At 33.8% G+C, this 16959-nt stretch overlaps 1 protein-coding gene across 3 annotated transcripts; it reads left to right on the forward strand.

Moving 5' to 3' along the window:
• Positions 1-9345: 9345 nt before the first annotated feature.
• On the forward strand, positions 9346-16135 carry LOC142631625 (uncharacterized). Of its 3 annotated transcripts, none has more exons than XM_075805835.1 (7): positions 9346-9976; positions 10904-11003; positions 11500-11565; positions 12460-12574; positions 14077-14159; positions 14481-14542; positions 15553-16135. In XM_075805835.1, the coding sequence occupies exons 1-7, from the start codon at positions 9753-9755 to the stop codon at positions 15662-15664; spliced, it is 762 nt and encodes a 253-aa protein (XP_075661950.1). In that variant the 5' UTR covers positions 9346-9752; the 3' UTR covers positions 15665-16135. The 3 variants fall into 3 exon arrangements, with proteins under 3 accessions (XP_075661950.1, XP_075661951.1, XP_075661952.1); XM_075805836.1 differs by having other exon boundaries at positions 9347-9976; positions 14095-14159; XM_075805837.1 differs by lacking the exon at positions 11500-11565 and having other exon boundaries at positions 9350-9976.
• Positions 16136-16959: the final 824 nt, after the last annotated feature.

Consider the following 16959-nt stretch of genomic DNA (forward strand, 5'->3'; position numbering starts at 1 on the left):
TACCAACAAACAAATGGAACTCAGAGCAGGGAAAGGTTGGACAGGGCTCTTGCTACCTTGGATTGGTTGTTGTGTTTCCCCTTAGCAAAGTTATTTCACTTAACGTCATCAGCTTCAGACCACTCTCCCCTATCTCTTCGATTGTCCCCCCAAACCACGCAAGAGAAAGGTAGGGAAGGTGTTTCATTTTGATTCGATGTGGTTTAAGGACCCATGATGCGAAGAGATTGTTCATGAGGCATGGAATGAAGGTATGGCCAAGAATTCAAACCATGTGCTAGGTAGATGCCTGGACAAATCTCACTCTCGCTTGGAAACTTGGAATAAAGCTTTGTTTAGCCTTGTAGGAAGGACAATATCCGAGTTGCAAAAGCACCTTGAATGGTTGGAGCTTTAACCATCATCCCAGGTGTAATTCAAGATATGAAGAATACTAGGGTGGAGTTGAATTGTTGGCTAGACAAGGAAGATGCTATGCGGCTACAAAGGTCCCGCATAAATTGGCTGCAATCTGGTGATAGAAATACAAGGTTTTTCTATGCAAAAGCTTCTGCTCTCTTTAATAAAAATCTTATCACAAGCCTTATGGATTCGGAGGAGTTATGGCAGGAAGATGATGCCAAAATAGAAGAGATTGTTATGGAGTACTACCGGGATCTTTTTACTTCATGAAATCCTTCAGATCTAGAGGAATACTCCAAGTAGTTCAACCAAAGTCATATTAGGTATGAACCAGTCCTTGACAAAGGATTTCATAGCTAATGAAGCCCGACTAGCTCTAAAGCAAATGTATTCACTCAAAGCACCGGGACCAGATGGAATGCCGCTGCTATTTTATTAGCATTTCTAGACAACCAAATGTATTAGCATTTCTAGACAGTCCTAGACTTCCTTAATGTAGGTATTTCTCCTCCAAACTTTCATGATACCCATATTGTGCTTGATCCAAAATGTAAGGAGCTCGTGATAATTACTGACTATAGAGCTATTAGCTTATGTAATGTGGTTTACAAGATTGCGTCAAAAAATATTGCTAACAAGTTGAAAAAGATCTTACCCTCTGTTATTAGTGATACCCAAAGTGCATTTGTGCACAAAAGGTTCATCACTGATAATATTCTGGTAGCTTTTGAGACTATGCACCATATCAGCCAGAAGAAAGTGGGAAGATCAGGGGAAATGGCTCTGAAGCTAAATATGATCAAAGCTTATGACTGGGTGGAATGGGTTTGTTTGGAGAAAATTATGGAGAAACTGGGTTTTGACGTGAAATGGAGGGAGTTGGTGATGAAGTGTGTCACTTCTGTGACTTACTCAATTAGAATTAATGGTAAGCCAAGGGGACATATTGCTCCAAGTAGAGAGATTCGTCAAGGTGATCCTTTATCACCTTATCTATTTTTGCTTTGTGCGGAAGGCCTTTCAACCTTGATCAAATCAACAGCTGCCAATGGTCATTTAGGAGGTGTAACTGTGTGCTGTAGGGGTCCCAAATTATCTTACCTATTCTTTGCAGATGACAGTTTAATTTTTTGTAAAGCTATCATTGAGGAGTGTAATGCTTTACAGAGAATTTTAATTGTCTATGAGAAAGTTTCTGTGCAGCAGCTAAATAGGGCTAAAACATATCTATTCTTTAGTAGCAATACTCCAACTGTAGTTAAAAAGGAGATAAAAACCAAATTCGGGGCACAAGTGATCAAACAACATGAAAAGTATTGGGGCTGCCTTCTTTAGTTGGATGGAGGAAACGGAATACTTTCAATGACATCAAAGAAAAATATGGTAAAAAGCTAGTATTGGAAGGAGAAGCTTCTCTCAAAAGCATGCAAGAAAGTTCTAATTAAGGCTATAGCCTAAGCTATTCCCACTTACACCATGAGTTGCTTCAAAATTCCTAATTCTTTGTGTGATCTTACAACAATAATTAGGAATTTTTGGTGGGTCCAAAGGCATGACGAGAAAAAAATGGGGTGGTTGAGTTGGGATAAATTGTGTCAACCAAAGGAGAAGGGAGAGATGGGCTTCAAGAAGTTGAAACAATTTAATTTGGCTCTCTTAGCCAAACAGGGATGGAGGCTTCAAATAAAACAAGACTCTCTAGCTTATCGAGTTCTCAAGGCAAAATACTTTCCCAAGTGTGATTTCATCCAGGCTTGATTGGACAATAATCTTTCATTCACTTGGAAAAGTATCCTAGCTGCCCAAGACTTGGTCCAGTATGGTTTAAGGTGGAGAGTGGGTAATGGGGAGCAGATCCGTATATGGGGTGAAAAATGGATGTCAACTCCTGTTAGGATGTGTGTCCTTAAAGCCTATTGTATGATGCTATGCATGACATTATGTATGACTTAATGTTGTAATTAATAAAATTGTTTTATTATTATTTAAAAATAATGGTAACATGAATATTGGGACATTATCATATAGTCCGTGAGATGCATAGTATGTGATTTATGTGATTTAGTCATAGAAGATATACATCACAAGTTTTTTATAAACTCAGAATTTTAGTTCATAGTTGGTGATAAAATTGGGCATTTTATTTACGAAGAATATAACATATCAACGAAGATGATTTGTCTTGATCATGGAAATGGAGATTTCTAGTCGGTATGTTGATGTGTTTTAAGAGTTAAGACATATTGAACTAGACCGCTATGAGATTTAATATTCTCCTAACGACTGTCAAATGAATAATAAATTTCACGACTTATATTTATATGAACTCTTAATCTTAAGAGAATAATGGACCTGATCATGAGGTGTAGGTTGCTTTGATATATCAGGAGTAAGATCTAAAGTCAATGATCAAAACCTCAGTATGTTGGGCAGCCACATTTAGTGTTGATGGAACATATATTCTCAAGATAGAATTCATAGTCTCTTAACGGAGATATAAAATATTCCCTTGAGATAAGTTTAATGGGTTTGATTATTCAAAGTGTTAGGCCTAATTACTTTAGTAAAAAGTTACTAAAGTATATATTTATGAAATTAGATTTCATAAATATATGATGAATAACATTAAAGGATTAAATCGGGTACTCAAGGAATTAAGATGTAGTAATTTACAAAGTGGCAGTCTACATTCATGACTTTGTATTACTACGAATATTTTATAAAGGGGTTGCATGTATAATAAAGTCTTGGGATATAATTTATATATAAGGCCTAGAGTGCAACTATATTTATATAGTGGTATTAAATATAGTTAATGGTAACTTTGAACTTATTAAGAGTTGATAGAAAAGCCCAAGGCCCATTAGAGCTAGTATCTTATTGGTCCCTTTTGGTTCCACTCTAAGTCACATACTAAAACCCAATTGGAAAGGCCCAAAAGGCCAGCCCAATCAAATAATTAGTTAGATACAAATGGAGAAACATATAGAATATTGTGTGTGAGACACTATTGTGAAATGGTGTGTATGTGTGAAAGAAAGCCACTCTCTAATACTCTCTTGGAAATTGATTGAGAGACCACGTTTCTTAGGCGTTAGTGGAATTGGAGTAAGATTTAAGTGTTCCCAAGTGCTTCTGATATTTATTTTGAAAATCACCGCTTTAAGGTACACTCTCTTGTTATTAATTTCTGAAATTTACATAGTACATGTTATCAATTACGAATGAAGTAGATCCGTTAATTTTACGTTGCGTCTGTTTTGTATGTGATACAGACATGTATTTATCCAACAACTCCTACTACATTTCAGGTGGCATCTCCTAGACTGTTCATGCATGAGGATACTTGAATTAGTCAGTTGATCAATAAAGAGGAGGCTAGCAGGAAAACCGAAGTGATTGATGCCCTGTTTTTGCCTCATGAAGCAGAGGTGATTAAAGGCATACCACTTTGTTCTCGGCTTCCCACTGATAAACAAATCTGGGCATTTAACTCTAATGGTCTGTTTAGCAGCGCTTACCATGGGGCGGTGCAATTATACAGACTTGGAAATAATGGTTTTCCTCGCCGAAACTAACCATTCTTCCTCTTTCAAGGACGTGCTTTGGTGCTTATTGATGGCGGATCAACCAACGTTTGAGGTGACAGCGAAGGTGGTCACTTGTGCTTGGACTCTTTGGCATAATCGGAATGAGGTTAGACTTGGGGGTATACGTAAGCCTAGGACTGCATTGTTGCAGTGGGCATTGCAGTTTTTGGTGGAGCATTATGCTGTAATAGAATCATCTTAGTCACTTCCAGCTCTAGTTCCTCTTGGCACGCCTTGGAAGCCTCCACCTGCTCCTTCTTACAAAATTAATGTAGACGGGACAACTTTCTCTAAGCAGAAGGAAGTGGGTATCAGTGTGGTGGTGAGGGATGATCAGGGGCGTGTGGCAGCGGTGTTGAGTAGAAAAATCCAGGCTCCTCTAGGTGCAATTGAGGCGGAAGCAAAAGCAATGGAAGCGAGGTTATAGTTTGCTAAGGATATTGGTATTCAAGACTTCATCTTGGAGGGTGATTCTTTGATTTTATACCAAGCTCTCACTGGGCAATCTTCACCTCCTTCTTTAGTGGATTATGTGGTATTAGGCTTGCAATTGCTCTGTATTGAGTTTCGTAAAGTATCCTTTTCCCATGTATGCCATCAGAGTAATAGACCGGCTTATCTCTTAGCTAAACATGCCAAGGGCATTGTTGATTTCTTTACTTGGATGGAAGAGAATTATTGTTTCTTAGATCAAGCTCTCCTACATGATGCAATTTCTTCTGCTATGGATTAATAAAGTCATTGCGTTCCCATCAAAAAAAATATAAAAATAATGTGACACTTTTTTAATGATGTGACAATTTCTTATATTTTAAAAATTACACATAAGCACCTAGCAATCCAAAACCCATTTTATTTGGTCCACCAACAGAATTCAAATCTAAACCCATTTCTAACAAGTTAATTTATTCTCAAAATTCAGAGAGAGAGAGAGAGAGAGAGAGAGAGAGAGAGAGAGAGAGAGAGAGAGAGAGAGAGAGAGAGAGAGAGAGAGAGAGAGAGAGAGACCAATCTGTGCCTTAAACACATGGTTTTGAAACCCGGACCGTTCATTGAACAGTAAAAGGGAGAGGTTCAAGGTTTTTAAGGTCGAACTGTGATGACGTTATAATTAATTTAATAATTATTTAACTATAAATAAATATATTAAATTTGTAAATATTAGCAAAATTTACTAAAAATATCTTAAAAATTGAAACAAAATACATAAAATAGTACATTATAAGGTTAATAAAAAAAAATAGTACATCATAAATAAGCATAAAAAGAAAATTTTATAATAATCTTTAAGAGAAATCATTTCAATCAACTAAAAATGACTTTTAAAATAAATTCATAAATTGCATAGGTATTATTCTTAAATAAAAAGTTAATTTAGTAATATTTAATATGTTGAGAAAGATTAAATACAAGTCTAGAAACTATAAATCATGTAAATTTAATATAAATTTAATAATATTGCATATTAATTCCTAAGAAGAGCACTTGGTCCGTTGGTCATGGCTTCAGTCTTGCTTACAAGGTGTCAGCGCTCAGGTTCAAATCTTGGTAGCCGCATTTTTCTTTATTTTCCCTTATTCCATGACCGGTTGAACCGGCCTATGGTTCGTCTGGTTTTCACGGTTGAACTACAGTTCGTCCGGTTCTCTCAGATTTCAGTATAACCGGTTCTTGAAGCTTAAAAAACCAAATTTTAGACCGGTTCTCGATTTTCCCGGTCGAATCGCCCGGTTCGGTCCGGGTTTCAAAACAGTGCTTAAACATCCATACTCCGATGTGTGTCTACTGCACTTTGTGCACACTATTAAATTTCACTTTGTACCATTTTGGTGCAGAATCATTTCAGGCTATACCCAAATCCCATCCCCCACTACTCTTCCTCGCTTTGTGGACACTACATTCACTTTCTACGAGTTTTGTTAAGTAATTCCTGTTTTGTACCTATATTATATGTGAAGAAACTAATTCCCTCAAACTTGATCTAAAATAAAAGGAGGTCCAAATTAAAAAATCATTTTCCACTTTCTCTTACTTTCCTTTACAAATGGTTCCAAGGTGGCTAAGCCCCCCTAAGATGTGGAAACCCCGCTAATAAAAAATGGTTGAATCTTGCGGTCTACCTCAAGCTTACTTTTCCACAACAAAGTGTATTTTAGTGCAACACTATTGGCAGCAAAAGAGGTGAGAGAACGGAAAAAGTGAGAGGGGGGATTCATGATCTAGATTCTAAAGGAAAAGGGAAAAAATTGTTATATGAGTGACTTTTGTATGTATAAATTATAATATATGATTTTAACTCTATCATTTCCCATAAAATTAAAAAATTAAAAAACAAATCCATGTATTTCTTAAAATAAAAAATGTAATTTTTTTTTAAAGAGAATTTCAACCTATGACGTTCATTTCTAATAATAATTTTTTATCATTAGACTAAAATCAAGAATGTAGTTAAGTAAATGTGTTATGTAATTTATGCTCAAACCATGTATTTAACATAAGTTATTATATGAGTGTGTTGTGTAATTTATGCACCATAAAGGACATGGAAATGAGGAAGAAAGGGTAGGCGCACAACGAGAAAAATTGAATCTACGTCTACTTTTATATGTATGGAGGAGAACTTTCCTTGTGTTGAGCATATTTCGGCTCACGATGTATAAGTTCTTTCAATTTTAATAAAATTTCTATAGCCATTCCCTCGAAGGAAATCTATGTGTACTTTTTCTTTTATTCAATTTTTTTTTATTTAGATAGTTAGATAAATAGATTTGAGTTTGAACGTCTGAAAACACCAAGAAGTATAAATAGTAAATCTAAAGAAAAAAAATAAAAATAAAATGACGTTTGTAAATAATATGGAATAAAGCAAGTATAAAGTTTAAAAGTTCGATAGCAATGAATTATGGATATGCTTGAGATAATCTGTCAACAAATAAACATAAATTTAGTTTGAACTCTACAAGATGCGACATCACATTGGATTTCTTAAAGCTTGGGCCCTAGAGTTAACGTTAACTTGATAATCTATTTTCTCACATTTATAATAAATCTCATCAAAAATTTAATTATAATTAAATTACACGCGAGTCTTAGTGCTATGTCACCGTACTTTCAATTATTTATTTATTTATTATTAGTTTAAATATTTTGGTTAAACTAGTATAACAGTACTTTAAATGATTTTTTTAATTGCAAAGTCACCAATACAATGTCATTTAAAGGGTTTTAATAGAGCAGGCCTAACGACAATGGATGGAAGAATTTAAATGTGTGGGCTAGCAACATTTTTGGACCGAAATAATAAACTTTAAACTTAACGGACTAAAATGAGAATTGATAAAAGTTATTGATTGTAAATTGAAATTTTGCTATAAATAAATAAATAAAAACTAATCAGAGAGACTTAGAGGTAAACTAGGATACCAAAAAGGGAGGAGTACAATAAGGAAAAACAGTCGTACCAATACAATATGCATTAATTGTTTCTCATCTAAAAAATTAATTGAAATTTCTAGAAGTTTGCTGAAATATTCTGTCACAATCTCATCAAGTTGATGCAAACTACAAAATATTGGATAAGCTTGCACCCTATTAATAGTTCGCTATCAAGTTTTCCATCCCCCGTACAGAATTTTCCTCATTCGGTTTCGTGAAGAAGTGGCAGAGAGAAAAAGAGAGAGACATTTAAGGATACTACAACTAGAGAGGAGTAAATAAGGGAATTGTGTCCTACATAAATACTACTGTCACAACTTTTAATGTGGATTTAAGTACCAAACACTCCAATCTTCATTAATTGTTACTTATATCTATAAGATTATTTTTCGAAAATCTAGAGATATTATTTTTTGTGTTATACTTTTTGCAATGGCCATAGAAATTTACAATATTTTTATTACACTTTTACAACAAATTTTAAGTAATAGACTGTTATTAGCTATTAATAGTGGGCAAAAAAAAAAAAAAAATTCAGTAGTGAGTTCAAATTAGAATCAATAACAATTAATTACTTAAAATTTATTGTAAAAATGTTGTAGGCGTGACATTTCTCAGAAAAAAATAGTGAGTTCTTGAAAAAATGGTTATTTACCCCTCATAATGGACCACTTATTAAGTTGTGACCGATGGTATAGTTATAAGATTGCAACTCTTTTTATAGTTTATTTTATTTTATTTTATTTTATATTTTAGTGAATAAAATGGTTGAAAGTGAAAGTGACGTCTCCATCGTGTTGTATGGAAGTTGTTACATGTGAGCCAAACACAAAGGTGTTTTAAACTCGGGAATTTAGCTAAAGAGCTTGGTATTTTGATCAAATTTAAAGTTTCATTAAAAAAATTAATTAATTACATACTGTGGTAAGCTCAATATTATAAAATAGTTATAAAGTGTTAGTGGCAGCTCTACTTGTAAGTAAGAGTGTTCACAGAACTACTTTTTTAGAAACACGGGACTACCATGATTTTCCATAAAACTATTATATAAATAATTATTTTTAAACTAATCTGTTTTTGTCAACCCTACAAATAGTTATTGACTACCCTAACTTGAGAATCTCAATAATTTGAGTTTAACAAAAATAGAGTAACGCCTATATCTATAATACTTCTACAATAATATAACAAAAAATCTTAGGTGGTTAGCTGTTATTAGTTTTAAATTGAGCCCACCATTGACTTTAATTTTTTATCTTCCAATAACAATTTGTCACATAAGATTTGTTGTGAAAATATTGTGACCGTAGCATTTCTTGTAAAAATAATTTTGGCCTCCAAATATAATTTCTCAATTTATCTCTCATTCATTTTTTGCCTTTTTATTTTGTTAATAGAAGAAAATTATAAAAAATTCATACATTCACATGTTTTTTTAAATTATTTTTTTCAAAAGAATTTTTTATTTTTTTATTAGATTTTATATAATTTTAAGTTTCTTAACTAATATATATATTTTTAAAATCCTATAGTAGCCACGATAAAATTTTATTATGATCTAATATATTGCTAAAATATTTGCTCACACACTCACACTTGCACAATCTCACAAAGTGACACGTTGGAAAATGGAATCTACAAATATCAAATTCAGATTTGATAAATAAACAAAACAAAACATAGATTAACAATTAATAAGATATGCTTAAACTTAGATTAATCCCAAAAAAGTTAAAAGGAAGATTAAATAAAAAAGGAAATTTAATCCAAAAAAAGAAAAAAGAAAGAAAGAAAAGGAATCTTAATATTATTGAAGTCCAATACAACTCAACTATACACCTTCAAACGTCAAAAGACTCTCTCTCTCTCTCTCTCTCTCTCTCTCTATATCTATCCGGTTTCCGTACAGATCTTTCCGTTCTCTCTTTCTCTCTCTCTCTCTACAATTTCAATAATTTCAGTCTCTCATAGTAGAGCTCCCTTCAGTCTCATAAGAATAATATATACATAGTTGCTCAACTGTGTATGTCTGTGTAAATATTTTTATATATATTCATAGAAATATATAATCTCTTTGGTTTCTTTCTCTCTTTCTCTCTCCCTGTCAATATTTATATATCTGACCCAAATCTTTGTTTTTTCAATTAATTTCTCTATCTGGGTTCTTGCTATTTCGTGGCGGGAAGAGCCCAATTGGCGGGAACCAACGGTCAATTCCGAGCTTTCTGGGAATTGGGTTTTGCTTGTAATTGCAAAATTTCCTTGTTGGGTTTGAAAATTTTGAAGGTTGGTTTTGTTTTTGCAAAATTTTGATTGGGAAATTGGATGGCAAACCCAACTGGGAATCATCAAGAGGCGTCGTCTTCTTCGTTCAACGGACACGTGGCAGCAGCTGCCGGAGCCGGAGGAGGAGGAGGGAACCAGAGTAACGGGAACTCTTCAGGGGCGGCGGCGCCTGAGAGTTCAGCCTCGGCTATGAAGCACAACCCGGGTATTTCGTTGGATTGGACCTCAGATGAGCAGGCCATTCTTGATGATGGGCTAGCTAAGTGAGTAAAGATTACTCTTTTTTCTTCTTCTTTGGTTTGCTTTGTGGGATTCTTTTGAGGTTGTTTTGAAGGTTTTTTGCAATTGGGTTTTGAGAAGTGTAATTGGATTTTGGGTTGTGAGTGGTCTCTGGAGTTCTTGTAGTTATTAGGTGAAATGGGTTTTGAGAATTGAGGATTAAATTTTGGAGTGGTAAATTGAGTTCTTTTAGTTATAGGTGAAATGAGTTTTGAGAATTAAGGATTAAATTTTGGGGTGGTAAATTGAGTTCTTTTGGTTATAGGTGAAATTGGTTTTGAGAATTAGGATTGGCTTTTGGGTTATGATTAGTAATTTTTTTTTTTTTTTGTTGTTGTGTGTGTGTGTTCTTTGTTGGATTCTTTTGAGGCCCTCTTGTAGGTTTAGTGCAATTGGGTTTTGAGAATTATGTTTGGATTTTGGGTTGTGAGTGGTATTTTGTGTCAATGTAATTATAGGTGAATTGGGTTTTAAGAATTATGGATGGATTTTGGGTTATGAGTGGTAATTGAAGTTTTTTTTTGGATTCTTCTGTTGGCTTATTCGAGGTTCTTGTAGTTGTTGTTTAATTGGGCTTTTGAGAATTCTGATTGGATTTTGGGTTGTGAATGGAGAGTTGGATTTTTTTTTGTTGCTAATATGAGGTTTTTGTATGTTGAATACAATTGGTTTTAGAGAAATATGTGTGTAGTTTTATTAACTATGTGTGTAGTTTGGGTTTATGGATTTCAAAATCTAATTTATATTATACGTTTAAATCCATTAATGTGATTGAAGTTGCAATATTTTGACTTTTTGTTGATGTTGCTCTTGACACCAGATCTTTGGTTTCTAATATACTTTCTATGTTAATTCTAGTTCTTTCGTGGTTCTTTCATCCAAATAATACGGCCTTGGTACATACCTTGCAGATTTCCCTCAGAATCAAACATTATTCGGTATGCAAAGATAGCTATGCTGCTGCAAAATAAGACCGTTCGAGATGTGGCTTTGCGTTGCAGATGGATGACTGTAAGCTCTATAACTCTTCTTGCTTGCATCTTTTCTGATAAGCATCAAATTAGTATTTCTGAAAAAAGAAAAATGCAGATGCATTAGTCAAAAAACCAATTGATGACATGCAAGAATAGTCAAGTGGGCTGAGGTAATGGCTTATCTGTCCATGGGGGATTATTCTCAACTAGAAATGGGTTGGTGACACCCTTCTGTAATTGTTTCTATAGAGAGAGGGAGAATAGACCTAAATCTTTAAGAAGCTTGCACTAGGAAATGTGCTAGGTTCAAAGAATCTTCTATTTTTTGTTAGTAGATATCTTTTAGTTCATTCAACATCTTCCAATTGAGCACACACATGATATCTCATTTTATGTGAGCCATCTCATTCAGCATCAGAGTATCAAGTTTATGAGTTGATTTACCTCTGTACTTGTTCTCTCTCTCTCTCTTTCTTCTCTCTCTCTTCTCTCTCTCTCTCTCTCTCTCTTTCTTTTTTTTTTCCTTTCTCTAGAAAAAGGAAAATAGCAAGAGAAGGAAGGAAGATCATAATTTAACAAGGAAAAACAAAGATAAAAAGGTATGATTACGATGATTTTGTGCTATTTACTATACTATATTTTGGTAAGTGTTGAAGATTCTAATTTTTTTGTTCATGTGGACTGTTGTGCAACTGTATGTTTGATTTATTCTTATTAGTTCCCTTGCTTAATCAATGTATATATGCATCATGCCTAGAGAACTTTTTAGTACTAAATTTTTTTCCATCTCTCTCTCTCTCTCAAGGGGTAACCACAACCTAACTTTGTGAGCTTGAGAACATGTGGCAATTGCTCTAGAATGTGCCAAGGATTTCATAGCATGTTGGATATTTAATATAATGTATGACTCTTGCAGCTGATTTTGCCTACATGGAACCACAAATATTATGTTTAATACCCTAAATATGAATGTCACCACATCTCTGAATATTGCGTTGGAATTGCTTTACATGTGTAGAGTAGTAACTGTAAAATTATGCTTAATTGTTAGTGGAATTTGCATCCTTGAAGTAAATGAAATATTATGCCATGAATGCTCAGGTAACAATTTTGTTTTTTTGGAAAAAGCCTTTCTGCATATTGAAGAATTATCAGATGGCAGTTCATCTTTTGTGACATCTATGCAATTATTATTCCGTGTTTCTTGATTGTTTAGTGGAAGACTTTTAATGATTTCTTTTGAACATAGTCTTGAAGTGGAAATTGTTTGTGTGTGTGTGTTTTTTTTTCTTTTTCGTTTTTCAACTAGCCCAAGGATTGTAATTCTTTTCTCATCACCTGAAAGAAAAGAGGGTTGAGTGTTTGGATTACCTGTTTTATTTGCAGCATCTTCTTTTCTCTTGCTGCAATATTTTGGCTCTTCTTATCTGTATAGTACCTGTTTCTTTAGTCACCAGATGCTCTGCTAAACTATTTTTGTATTTGTTTCTCAGGAAAGAGTCAATGATCCTTCGGCTAAGCCATCTCACTTTGCAGCACGGCCAAATGTTCCACCATATGCTCCACCAATGATTCCAGTGGATAATGATGATGGCATCTCATTCAAAGGTCAGGTTATATAGTTTGTTTCCCAATTTTTGTGTAGTTCTCAATAGTTCCAATTCACAGCATCACATGCTTGCACTATTCATGGATGCTTTTCTTGCATCTATATAAACTCATTTCCATAGTTTGTCTACACTTCTGCTTTTATATCATTATAACCAAAGGCTTCTCTATTCTGTCATCATCTTGTCTGATCTTACCTCAAATTTAAAATAATTACAAGCTTCAAGTTTAACATTATCAGTTTCATCATTAAGTGGGCTGAAGATATTTGAATCATACATTTTACTGTTGCAATTAAGTTGCTGGCAGTCGCATCCTACACTCAATTGCCATTTGAACTTTCAATGCGTGTCTTTTGCATGTGCTTCTAAGTAAACTGGGGGTCTATTATGTCTGGGCTTTTCTATACATGCATCATGCTTCTCAGTTATGTTGGTGGATGACTGTTTTTCCTTTGTTAGATAACTTAGATTATGCAAAATTACTACCAAAGAGCTGATATAAAAGAATTGATATCACGTGGCCATTGGTTTCCTTCTTTATTAAGGACTTAAGATTTTCCCCTTGTTGATGACACTAGTTTTCTGATTTGTAGTTTTGCAGCTGTGGTTTTAATATAAATGCAAATTCCAATCTTTTTAGTTAATAAATATTATTGCAGTTCAGTTGGTGTGTGCAGTGAACCTTTATCAAGCTGATAATTTTCAAACACGTTGGATTAAGTACATACATACAGGAGTGCCTGATGAAATGACAAACAAGAAGGCAAATCGAAGATTTGCAAAGCCAATGTTGAGTTCACCCAAATGAAATTTTCCATCTAATCCCACTTGTTGGAAATTTTTTATTTGTATATTTTTTTTTGGTTAATATTAATTTCTTTGGACAAAAAATTTGGGTAACAATATTACTTTCTTGTCTGGTATTTGTAATACTAATTTCTACATTGGGTAGAAAAGATGAGTTAAGTGAAGAAAACGAACAAAATTATTGGGTTGCCAAAATTGGAGTATTGAGAGAAAAGTGTATCATGTTTTCAATTGAGCGATCCAAGATTATGCTTTCACTAGGATCGTAGTGAATATATAAAGTGAAGAATAAATATATATGACACTCAGGGCTAATACTCTTAGAATTGAGCACCCATTTTTTCCCCTAAATGAAAGTTCTTTTGATTAGTGTCAAAAAAGAGTGTCAAACATTGGCTCAAGTGTCGAGTTCTTGAGTATTTGACACACCTGATATTCAATGGGTTAACTGTCCCACAAATAATAGGTTATAATATGTGTTTTGAAGCAGAGACTGTTTTCTTTGCAATAAACAAAATTTCATTTTTTTAAACTTGTATGGCCTCATCCATGTCAAGCATATTTGGAAGCAGAGTTTGTTTTGTTTGCAAGGAACAAAGCCTTATTGTTTAAATTTGTATATCCTCATTTTTTGAAACTATTTATTCTATGCCCTTGTCTATTATGTTGAAATTTCGATTATGCTGCTTGCAGCTATTGGTGGTCCTACAGGAGAGCTTCTTGAGCAAAACGCACAGGCCTTAAATCAAATTTCTGCAAACCTACAAGCTTTACAGGTGAGGAAGAACTTACACCAAATGGTTATTGATTTTACATTAGCTTTTATTTTAGTATGAAAATCATAGATGAAAGTAAAACTACAAACCCGGACATACCATTATTCATTGATGATGAAAATTAGCAGCCCTCTCTGGAGGATCTTGATATACTTTTTTCTGTGATGTTATTAAAGAATATTTTAAATTTCTATGCTTGAATCAACATTGTACAATTCAAGTTGATTTGACTTATCATTTTGAAAGGATTGCGTTTTTCCATTATGTTGCATTCTTGCTGTTTATCTAACTAAATTGGGCATATTTTCTTTTTGATTTCAGATACCGGAGAACATCAATCTTCTCTGTCAAACTCGTGATAACATCCACAAAATCATGAATGAGTATGTTGAATTTGATTGATGTTTGTTTAGTTTTTTATTATACTGTTGCTTGCATGGATTGAGATGCATGTGCATATATGTAGTTTTCATCATGTACATGTAAATATATGTTTCTTATATGTTCTTGCAGTGCATGTTTTTATGGCCACCAGTAGAAATTTAATTCTACTGGCCTTCATTGCTAATCCTGTGTACCGTGACTACCATCATTGTTTCAGTGGCAAGTTTATTAATATCAGGGCCCATTTAGTTTTGGGCATTTGGCTCATATGCATACATTGGCTTCAATAAATCTACCAATCTTGGGCCTTTGTCTTAGTGGACTTGCATGTTATTGGCCCTCTCTAATTTGCACGTGCCAAAATCACCTCGATTATATGTACAGACATTTGTATAAAGATTGGACATCATTATAAGCTTGTGTATACTACTTTTATTTGCATTCCGAATGTTTTTTAGTTTAAAGACTAGAACATCAGGCTCGAGGATCTCCTCAGCTATAAGAATGCTATCTTCTCTCTTTTAGCCAGTGGGTTGGGCCTGATCTGGGTTGGGCCTGATCTCATCTCTTTGGTGGAGAGCCTGTGGTGCTGCTTGGCAAAGGGGCCTTACTTTAAAACCTGAATGAAAAAATACCTTTATTTTTTGTCGTCTCAAACAAATTTTTATGCTTTCTAATGCTCCTTTGTGTTTCCATCTTGGTGGGTTGAATATATTATTATGGTTACAGACTTCTCATCAAAATGACAAGATTTATGATCTCTAGAGGTTGCCAAGCATGCATATGTGTTCAGTAGGATTTAAATCTTTTAGCCGTTACCATTTCTGACTCATTTCCTAGAGGAGAAAATGTTATATGGTTAATAATTTTCTTCTACAAAATCTGAGATTGGTTTGTTTGAATTTTCTGTTGAGAGAGTTTTGGCCCTCAAATTTGTGTACTGAATATAAGAATGACACAAATTATTTATGCACATGTAAATTCTCTTATGATGCTTTGTCTACTTCAGCTTGAATGACACCCCAGAAGTAATGAAGCAGATGCCACCACTCCCAGTGAAGTTGAATGAAGAGCTAGCTAATTCGATCCTTCCACCCCGAAACCTCTCAATGCAATCATGATTCAGCCTCTGTCATTGTCTAGGCCGTGGATCTGTCCCGAAGAATGATCCAGCTTCTCAGTCCAGCACTGGTCCTGCTCAACTGGGATTTCTCAAAGAAACCCTGACCTTGAAATGAAGAAAATAACTCTGCCAAGTTGACCCACTGGGTCCTGATTCCGAAAAATTGTCTGACCCAATTGTTTCAGTATGCAGAAGTCAGTTTCTTTTTTTCTTTGTTAGCTGTTCATGTTTGGTTCTAAAATTAGACATAGATTGTGACTTTAGATGTTGATTAGAAATTAGGGAATAAGGGTTCTTTTTTGTCATAAAAATCAGTACTCATTTTGATTAAATGTTATTGTGTTCATGTTCATAGTGCTTTTTTATGTTCTGATACTATGTAAGTCTACTCACCGACCTGCGATTTTATGTAGTACTCTCAGAACTTGAATAATTTCACATGAAGTATTACTAAGTGAGGTTACTGGCATGTTCTTACTTCTGTTTATTTATTTTAATTATATACCATATAAAAATTCTACTCTAACCTAATCAAAGTATATATATGCGTGTGAAGCTTTCTCCTAAAGATTTGAACCTCGAACTTTACTCCCGTCCCACAAGAACTTTGTACTTAATGGAGTGACTATCATGTTAAGGATACATGGGGTGATTTATACTTTGGAAAATCTGAGTATGCAACCACTTGAGTTTGTTTTACAAGAACCCTTTTTTGATTTTTCATCATTTATGGTTTTGCTTTGAAGTTATTTTTCCTTTAAAAGGCCAAAAATAGTTCATAGAGCATATTTTCCAACACTTATTGAATTTGTATATTTATGTTCAAAATTTTTAAGTCTAATCTTTTTTATATATAATGATATTTTAATTAACTTTTCAAAAAATAAAATAATAAGGGTCCGTTTAGTATATATATTTAAATATATATTTTTAATTTTTAGATACATTACACGTATTTTCATACATTTTTTTTACTCACACATACATCTAAAAAATATAAACAATATTACTAGAACAATGTTACCAAACGGCTCTAAGATTTAGCAAAAAAAAAAAAAAATCATCTAAATGGGCAATCATAAGCAGGGATTATATAGTTGTTTTGAGACAAGAAAATGATTGTCCACTCATTAGTTATTGTTCAATAATGATTGCATGACTCTTGTGAATGGGGTTTTGACCATGGGGCACTTTCTCAGTTTATATTTTTTTAATGTGGGTGCTCTTTGAAAATTTTCTTTTCTATTTTGTTTTTCCACATCTGGGCCAGTCAAGTCATGTTCTAACTTCACT

This window comes from Castanea sativa, chromosome 4 (genome assembly GCF_040712315.1).
Source record: "Castanea sativa cultivar Marrone di Chiusa Pesio chromosome 4, ASM4071231v1".
In the NCBI taxonomy this organism is placed as follows: Eukaryota; Viridiplantae; Streptophyta; class Magnoliopsida; order Fagales; family Fagaceae; genus Castanea; species Castanea sativa.